This window comes from Diplotaxodon limnothrissa, linkage group LG7 (genome assembly GCF_057381915.1).
Source record: "Diplotaxodon limnothrissa isolate DT_005_m linkage group LG7, D_limnothrissa_male_GT1.1, whole genome shotgun sequence".
NCBI classification, from domain to species: Eukaryota; Metazoa; Chordata; class Actinopteri; order Cichliformes; family Cichlidae; genus Diplotaxodon; species Diplotaxodon limnothrissa.
In genome coordinates, this window is record NC_140602.1 from 14,906,363 (window position 1) to 14,916,516 (window position 10,154).

Genomic DNA, 10,154 nt, shown 5'->3' on the forward strand with positions numbered 1-10,154 from the left:
GTCCATCGGGCGGCGCTGTTGAGATCATTTTATTGCTGTAGGCGTTAGTGTGATGATGTCCACCCATAAACACTATTTTCAGATGTTTCATGCTATGAACAATTTTAAACGCGAACGTAATGATACGATTAATGAAATAATTGTAAAATTATTTTTTTAAATTGGTAAAATTACCAGTGACTGTGGAGGTAATTTGAGTACAGTGAACTCATTGTCATGTTTAAGAAACCAGTTTGAGATGATTTGAGCTTTGTGGCATGGTGTGTTATCCTGCTGAAAGATTCCATCAGCAGGCTGTGGTGTTTAAATGATGCTCAGTTGGTAGTAAGGAGCCCAAAGTGTCCTAAGACAAAATCCCATACAACTTTACACCACCACTAGCCTGAATCTTTGATACCTCCAATGGATCCAAGCGTTCTTGTATTTTTCAGAGATGCTCGTATATATACCTTAGCTTAAGTATTTGAGCTATTTTTGCCTTCATATCAGATCAAAGTGGTATGGCCATTCTTTCTTGACCTCTGGTATCAAAATGACATTTTCACCCAGATCACTGGATATTTTCTTATTTTCAGACTATTCTCTGTAAGCCCCAGGATGGCCTGTGGAAAAAACCCAGCAGATCAACAGTTTCTGAATTACTCAGGCATGCCTGTCTGGCCCCAACAACCGTGCGCTTTTGAAGTTATTTAAATCACCTTTATTCCTAATTCTCATGCTTGGTTTGAAGAGCATGTTGTCTTGACCATGTATACATGCCTAATGCATTGAGTTCCTGATTTAATATTTGCATTAACTTACAGTTAACATATTCATATAAATTATACACATACCAAAATTGTTACTTTTAACTTACTGACAAATGTTACTTAAAAGTAATATTTTCAGTCTGCAGTTATTCTGGCATACACAAAACAGCCATAACATATGATATTTAATATATATGTATGTTTATAAATAAATATTTTTTTTATATAGAAAATAGCTCTAGAAGACCTTTAGCTTCTATACTGTCATCATTCGTCCTCAAACGTGCTACTTGTTTTTAACTGTATTGTCCATTTGTTCAGTGATAAGTCCAGAAATCAATATGTCGATGAGGAAATTATGTCAAAAGGTCATAGTGGAAAATTTGCTTTAAAGTGTAAAAGTATTTGTTTGACTAGGATAAATTATGCCGAAGGTCAAAGGTGGTAGAGTCAGAGTGATCAGAACATAATACTCGGTCAGAAAAAAGTGTCACCTCCTGTATTCTTTTGTTGTTGTTTTTTAGTGGCTTTCTTATGGAAGAAATATGGTGTCCCGAACAGAATCTGAATCAGTTCCCACAGCAGTGACTATTTGCAATCTATTTCTGTGAAGTGTTGCAGAAAAACATTTCAGTGTTATTGCTGGGTGTACTTCAGGCGCAAGAGATTTGGGACTTCATTACTGTATGTTGCGAAACCCTACTACCATTTCAACTTGTACCAATGTCTACTATTTTGTGGCGATACGCGCGGGAGGTATGTGTGTGTGTGTGTGTGTGTGTGTATGGGTGGTGGTGGTGGTGGTGAGGGGGGGGGGGGGGGGGGGGATAATCTGGTTTATTTTGCCAATATTGCATAACAGGAAATCAATACACCTTCCGAGCGATAACACCAATCGTTGAAGAAAATCCTCATAGTTGTCAGGACATGTTTTCCTGACAACGAAAAAACATAAACAGATAGACAAATATAGAAAGGACAAAACAAAACGCCTTGCTCCGTCTGGGGACGAACTTTTGACAGCTGTCAGAGAAGACGCGTGTGACCGCTCTGTGACTTTCCGGGTGTTTCAACAACGCAGAGTGTGATTGGTCGCTTTAGTATCTTTCTCGATTGTGATTGGTGAACTAGAATTTGCGGTGTCGTTGATGATTGGCCAGCCGGGTTCGCTCTACGCCCTCCTCACGCCAGTACTTCATGAAATCACAACAAGTCCCCGTGGTCTACTGCGTCGGTATATTAACCAGTCCAGGGCTGCTTGTAATTACAGCTTTCTTACTTTTTACCGTGAAGGCATTTTTAAACAGTCTGACTGTTTCGGCGCTACCTGCAACGGAAAATCTGACTTAGGCTTAACCAAAATAGGAGACCGACATTAAGTTATGAACAGGCTCTAGAAGCAGACTGTTAGCAAGTTTTTATAAGTTGGTATCTGCGTAAACTCAGTCGTATCGTGTTCCAGCGACCTTAGCCCCACTGGAGTCCACAGCTGTGGACCGCCCTGGCAGGATGTTTCCACTGGACTCCCCGTGGAACATCTCTTTCGCCGGCTGCGGCTTCCTTGGTATCTACCACATTGGCGTGGCTAGCTGCCTGCAGGAGCAGGCTCCCTTTCTGGTCCAGAACGCCCGGCACATATACGGTGCATCTGCTGGAGCTCTCACCGCCACTGCTCTGGTCACTGGAGTATGTCTCGGCAAGTATCTTTTGGGTCTTAGATTACTAAGCTCGAGTACTATGTAGGAGTTATTGCATGTAACTATGCGTTATAGCTTGAAATGAGCGGGATAAGAAAATGATGTAGCATGAAATTGAAACAGAGTGGCATTGAGGCCATCCTCACGCTCATCAGCTCAGTGGTGCAACTCAAAAGTGATAACCATCTTCTGAGGAAGAGAGGATGTTTTGTAACAGGATTGTCATCAATCTTCTAATTCTTGCTTTAAATGTATCGCCTGTTACCCGAGCAAGTCCCCTTATCTGATGCTGTGCATGTAAAAACCGATTGTGAATGTATTTGTGTCTATTTTGTTGTATACTACACGACCTTCCCAAGTACTATGAATGTAATATTGGAGTATTGCTAAAATTTGACATGCTTTTAATTATATATATATTAAAAGCATTAAAAGCATATGTATATATATATATATATATATATATATGTATATATATATATATATATATATATATATATATATATATGTATATGTATATATATGTGTGTGTGTGTGTGTGTGTGTGTGTGTGTTACACTGATGTCCATTAACCTGTCTCGCTGCAACAAAAGCACCAAAACTTTCTGTCATAAAGTGCACAACAGTTCCCAGACGCCAATGTCTGTTTCCCTGTTTCACAGGAGAGGCTGGTGCAAGCATCATTGAGGTTGCCAAAGACGCGAGAAAGCGGTTCCTCGGGCCGATGCATCCTTCCTTTAACCTGGTGAAGATCGTGCGACACATGCTGCGACGCACTCTGCCAGCTGATTCCCACCATCGAGCCAGTGGGAGGCTGGGAATCTCTCTCACCCGAGTTACAGATGGAGAAAACGTCCTGGTGACCCAGTTCAACAACAAGGAGGAAGTGGTGCAGGTATGCAGTGTTAATACTTTGATCAGCAGGCTTGCTGCAACATAATATTCATCTCCACTGCAGCTCCTTTGTTATTGAGGCAAAACAAATGATATGCAGATGCTACATTGGACTATGACACACAATGTTTTCACCATTTTCTGATATGTTGTGCTTGAATTGTTGTGTAGGTTGTTATATTGTAATAATAAAAGTTACAAGCTGCAGCCCTAGTTTTTAAAAAAAAAATTCAGTTAATGTTATTATAAAATATCCTTTAAGACCAGAAAAACAATAATAATAATTTCTGATATCACAGCGTTTATGTGCTGAGAGTATTATTTAGCTGCAGTCTGCTTGATTTGATTTAAATCAATCAGAAAATCTCCAGCAGTCAAAGAACTGTATTTCCTTTTACAATTATTAATCAGACGTTGTTTCTTATTATTTCTTTTCCAAATCAGGCGTGTGTCTGCAGTGCCTACATCCCAGTGTACTGTGGCATCATTCCTCCCACACTGCAAGGAGTAGTAAGTAAATGTACTCTTATCTGGCACCTGTGCACCTTTCTTTTAATCTCACGTTCCTGCTTTTGGAATATTTAATTAAATCTTTCCCTAAGAAGATATTAAATGTTGGAATATAGAAGCACAGCATGTTTAAAACATGTCATGGCGAGTCCGTTTTGCTGCTTTGCTTGAATTACACATCGTGTTTCCTTCTATTGTGCTTTGCTGTGACTTTTGGCAGTTTTTCTTCTTTCTGTAAGTGCTCCTGTCAGGGGCCTCCCTTCCCTGAGAATGTGTTTGCTCTGAATGGCATGTGCTTGGAAACAATGATTATAAAATTCCTGCAGAGTTAGTGTTTGTCGCAGATCTCACACTAAAGGGGGAAGTTTTGCTGGCCATGTTTCTAGAACAAAGGTTTTTTTTCTGGGAAACATCATTGAGCAATACCAGCGTTCCCAACTGCTCGCCGTGGCCTTTGTGATGGTTTGTTTGGAGCTCACGTGCTCTTGTTTGTATGCAGAGCTTGTGACCAAAATTAGAGAGTAGCAGAGCCAAATATGATGGTGCAGACACAGGCTTTGAAAGTTAGTCCGTTCTAACTCTCTTAACCCTCAGTGGCTCAAGTTCAGATGGCTGATGTCATCCACATCTTATCTGTTGACACAGTGTGAAACCTCTGCCATGCCTCCACTTCAATAAAAACACAGATTAGTCAATACACGGGATTTTATGTCATTGCTATCATCATCCTGTTTAGGAAATGCTGTAAGGACACGAGTCCTTTAAAGTCAATCACGTGTTACTTTCTGTAGATTTTCTGATGTTTTTTTTTCTTTATTCGTGTAGCGATACGTTGATGGAGGAATCTCAGACAACCTCCCTCAGTACGAGCTAAAAAACACCATCACCGTGTCCCCGTTCTCAGGAGAGAGCGACATCTGCCCCCAAGACACCTCGACCAACATGCACGAGCTTCGCTTCACCAACACAAGCATCAAGTTCACTCTCAAAAACCTCTACAGAGTCTCCAGAGCACTTTTTCCTCCAGATCCAATGGTATGTAGCTTGATTACAGCCTTCCGGATCTATGCACATAGAGATACACACACAGCTGCCGACAAATTGATTGGCTCAGTGAGTGAACTCAGTGGACTTCTCTGACTCATGTGAGATAACTCTATGTGTTTGTTTTGAGTGCAGGTAATGAAGGCCATGTGTAAACAGGGATACACGGACGCGCTGCATTTTTTAAAGAGAAATGGTAAGGGTTGTTGATCTGCCAACTTACTTCAAAGCTTCTTCTGATTGGTACTGACAAGTCGAATCGATCTTTTGTCCCCTGGCTCTGAGATATGTACAAACATTATCAGCCAGATATACTATCACTGCTTGTGCTTCCGATGACTATGTGATCAAATCAATAGACTGATTTTTCCTGTGATTTGGCGTCTCTTAGCCGTTATCGTTAGTCGTTAGCTTTATGTAACTCAAAGCATGAGTTTACTAAGGTGACACTTAGCAACACAAGTATTTTAAACATTATGAACTCGTTAAGTTATTTATTTTATTAAGAAATGACTCTGACAGATGGTCCCAGATTAAATGAGTTACTCTGGTATTTTCTCTTCTTTTCAGGATTGCTTAATCTCCACCGAATTTATACAGACAGATCACTACTAACTAACAAAGAAGAAAATGAGGAAGTCAGTGAAGAGGAGGACGCAAATAAAAGTGAAGACAAAGAAAAGTCCCAGGTGGAAGAGACAGCATTGGAGGTTTATGCCTGCGCCTCTTTCGACGAGCAGATCATTGAGTACCTTCCTCCCGCTCTGCACAAAGGTAACATGATGCCGAAGGTACAGACTGAGTTGAAAAGTTGGTACACTGTGACAAAGCAAGAAATGGAACCTTTTAGTGTAAACTGAAAGCAGCATCTGCCTGGGTAGTGGATAAATATATCTAGAGATTAAAAACAATTTAAAACTCCTTTAATAATCTTTAAAATATTTGTCATTGTGAACAATAATGCAAGGACTTAATGTTTAAAATGTTAAGCAATGTTGCTTTTTTGTTCCATTTCTCCCAGTTTCAAACAAAGTTTTTAGCATCTTGCACAGTTGGTTCATATTAAAACTCTCTTTAGGAGAAATCACAGCTTGTAAGCCTTTATGTAGCCAGCTGAGTTTTTCGATCCTTGTGAAGCCTTGTAAATCTAACTAAAGTCCTGAGACCTTTGTAAACATTTTGCCTGCTACTCTTTTTCCAGAAAAGAGGCAGCAATGGCCAAGATCTTTATGTTTTTGTGACTAGACGTCTTGTGTCATATCTCAGGAATACCTGGAGTGAATTCTTTAAATTGAACTTATGGAGGAACTCTCTGTGTTTAAATGTCACTGTGACCTCACAACAAACATTTGGGTTTTTTTGTTAATGAAGAATTCGTACAACATTTATACAAATGTCTAAAATGATAAAATTGCTAAAGGTCAAATCAGGGCAGACTTGGATATGAACTGCACCTCTAACCCATGGGTAAAGGCATAAAACTGAGAGGTGATTATTCTAGTGCCAGTTGTTTTATAAAACCCTTATCTTAGTTTAAAATTAAAAAGAGCATGGTTCATCTTTTGGAAATCAGCAAATTTTCTGCTAACTATAATAGTCACAGCACAAATTCAGAGTAAAAGTGCTCAAACCTTTACGTCACTGCAAGTCTTGTGGGAAAATAAAGTACACAATCTTCCCTGTACCGAAAAAAATCGATTTGATATGTCATAAGATAGAACTTGTGTACAGTTTCTTTGTAGTTTTGCACAGAGGAGGGTAATTCTGTCTCTCTGCCTCCCTCTGCAGCTCTGGTCGAGGCCTGCATGGAGAGGAGGAGCCTGGCGCAGTCGCTAAGCAACCTGCTTCCTGTCAGGATGGCCACAGCCATGATGCTTCCCTACACTCTCACCCTGGAGTCTGCTATGTCCTTGACTCTCAGGTGCTATAGGACTTCATTACGTCTGTCTGTTTGTACATGTAGTCCCTTTTATTGAACTAATTACCTTTAAACTGTATTTCACTTAGAGTGCATACAGTGAAAATCGATCTTAGCACCATTTTACTATTACTGTAATATTTATAGTATTATTTAAGTTGGTTCAGTCAGTTACTGCTCTTACTGTCTGGGAGCAACTGTAACCTTATAATTTCCTCAGGGATTAATAAAGTATTCTGATTTTGATTCTGGCGACTATGTCCTCTGGTGACTAATAATCGTTTGTCCCTTGTGTAGACTTTTGGAGTGGCTGCCAGATGTACAGGAAGATGTGGTGTGGATTCAAGAACAGTTATTGAAAATCCTACAGTGTTTTCTTCGCCAGACCTCCAGAAGCTTGTCCCGCAGTGTATCTGCCAGGTAGGTTTAGCCCTGCAGTTACACAAAGCTTTGACTTACTGTTTCTGCCATCCATTTATGCCACATATTTACAACGCCTGTCATTATGATGCCATGTTGATAAACCCCAAAACTGGATCTGCTTCATACAGTGAATGAACAGGGCTGAATTTCAACTGGGTTAAACCTACAGTAACTGGTTATGTGATCCTGTTGGGGGCAGCAGAAACAAGTAGCGACTAAAAATCCCTGTTCTGTCTGATAAATTGACCGTGTTGACACATCCAGCAGTTACAGAGCAACAGTATCATTTGGTTGCTGTAGCTACCTGCCGTGTAGTTCACAGAAGATGATCTACAGTGAGGTTTTAGGATCTATATGATAATTTGAAAGTGAAGCAGAGCCGCTAACTGCAGATTCCCTCTCCTCGTTCACACATCTGCATTTGATTCGTTGTCATAAAAATGTTTTTTTTTTTTGTATCTAAACCTGATTTAATAACACAAAATCACACAGTTACAGCTTACTCCATATTCATGCTGGTAAATACTTCTCATGAATACTAGGTTGTTCTGCCAACTGGAGCTGCACCACTACAAGTCCATCCCATCCCACTTCAGCTCCCCAAGCCTGTTTCCCACTTGGGTGAACGGGAGGAGCTCTTCAGTCCAGGATGTCTTCATGCTTCTGGAAAACTACAAGAGGCAGCTGCTTTCAGATGTGCTCTGTATCAACATGGATCTGCAAGGCTCCTTCAAAACTGGAATGATGTCACCAGATAACAGCTCTGCTACTGACCTTTCCTCTGACCTTTCCTCTGAAGGTCTCACAATGCACACAGGTTGTCTTAATCTTCCAAATGATGCTAACTCTGGAAACTACCAGTAGCTGCTAAGAGTGCTGATAGAGAGAACATCAAATCAGATTTAAAGATCTGTCTTCTTCCTCATGTTAAGGTATTTTCGGCTGAAAGAAGATCTTTCTAATATGATCGTCCCCATTTTCTAATGGTTGGAAATTTTAATTGTTTCACATATTTACACTTAACTTTGTATTAAATGCCTTTGGACCAGTGCATGACGCTGAACTGAGGTTTTTGCTCAACTATTGTAAGGCCATACACACATCATGATCGTATGTCTATAGAAGTGCATTTAAACTTAGCACATGTGCTCAGTCATGTACAGACTTGAATTACAGGATGTTGGAAACAAAGAATGAGCACTTGAGGTTGCACGGTTAAAATAGGTGTGTGTTTATGTTTTTGGTGGAGTGCTGACCAGTAGTTAATCAGAGTTTTCCTTCTGTATCCAGTCATGAGCTTTAAGTAACTTTTGCTACACAGAGGGCAAAACGACTGATGAACCAGTCTGTTTAGTACACGTACCTACTCCATTTATGTGATGCAAGTGTCAATGCATAGTGTGAAAGACAACACTTTATGTTTCTTGGTTCATTTTAATGGCAATGCCTTATGTATTAACAATTATTTATATGAAAAATACAAAAGTGCTTTACTTTTTCCAAATCACGTATATATTTTTTGATCATCTTGATTTATTTAGATGTAAGTTGAAGCTTTTTATAAATGATTTTAAATATTTAGCATTGAATGTTGACAGATTTGATTTGTTGCTACATGTTTAGTGCATAAATCAAAAATGTGATTTTTTTTTTTTATGAAGTCCCATTAATCTGACTGTGCCTTTTGTTCGTAGGTTACAACCTACTTGTTAAAATTCTTCTTGCACTGTGTGCTGCATCTTTAACTGTGTGATCTACTCCCATGCTGTGCCTTAACCTTCAATGAAATAATTGCAAAATGAGTGCCAAATGATGTAAAACAAAAAAATGTTTCAGAGAAAAATATAATAATAATAATGGATACTTTATTGATCCCCATGGGGAAATTACTTGTTTTTCTCTGCATTTGACCCATTCACTCAGTGAAGCAGTGGGCAGCCCACTAAGCAGTGTGTAGGGACGGTACCTTGCTCAGGGGTACCTCAGGGTAGCCGTTAAGTGGATTCGAACCGCCGACCTTCCGATCATGGGGCGACCACTTTACCTACTGAGCTATCCCTGCCCCAGGGATGTATGTTTGTTATTGTGAAATAAAGTGATGATCAATATTTGTGTCTTCATATTCCTCTTCTCACATTAGCCTGTAAACCTGTAGCTGACAATGAAAAGAAGAAAAACGTAACACATGCCAGGCAGTGACCAAATAATGACTCAGGGATCATGGCAGACTTTGAAAAATACCGCAGTGAAATGAACAAGGACAAAATAACACAGCAGGATACAGTTGGACAGCAACTAAAAGGGTAACATAAATAGTGTCCTAACATGGACAATGCCATGTTAGGACAAAAGAAAAGCTGCCACAATTTCCCTGTTTGCTAGTAGCTATTGAGAAACTCAAGCAAATTCACTCCAACATCAGACTGTGAAGTGCTCAGAGAAACTATGAAAAACTAAGAGCTACATCTCAGACTAGACAGACCTCAGTTAGCATGTTAAATGTTTAAGTTCATGAGAGAACAATTAAAAAAGACTAAATAAGTATGACGTGTTTTCTCAGGAGAAATGCTCTTCTCTCTAAAAGGACCATGACATTTGTATCTGAAAAAAAAAAGCCAAGACTTATAAGACAATCTCAGATTAGATCAGGAGTGGAGTGGTGATGATTTGGGTTTGTTTTACAGCCACAGAATCTGTGCAGCTTACAGTCTAGTCTGTGACTGTGTCTGTGGTAAGAGACTGAAAATGCCATACAGAAAACAATTAATCCAAGTGATATATATTGTATCCTCTGGACAGATAATATATTACATATGCAAACAAAATACATTCTTGTTAGTATCAAGAATATATATTTTACTTTTTATCCCCCTTTTCCATTATATTTGCATGAAAGTGCATGACTCTTGAGTTCTTCTT

At 39.5% G+C, this 10,154-nt stretch overlaps 1 protein-coding gene across 1 annotated transcript; it reads left to right on the forward strand.

Annotated features, from left to right (window-relative positions):
* The first annotated feature begins 1,973 nt into the window (after positions 1–1,973).
* On the forward strand, positions 1,974–8,784 carry pnpla2 (patatin-like phospholipase domain containing 2). Its single transcript, XM_085359264.1, has 9 exons — positions 1,974–2,445; positions 3,109–3,341; positions 3,785–3,850; positions 4,676–4,885; positions 5,030–5,090; positions 5,465–5,668; positions 6,683–6,815; positions 7,110–7,232; positions 7,778–8,784. The coding sequence occupies exons 1-9, from the start codon at positions 2,259–2,261 to the stop codon at positions 8,097–8,099; spliced, it is 1,539 nt and encodes a 512-aa protein (XP_085215390.1). The 5' UTR covers positions 1,974–2,258; the 3' UTR covers positions 8,100–8,784.
* The last annotated feature ends 1,370 nt before the right edge of the window (positions 8,785–10,154 follow it).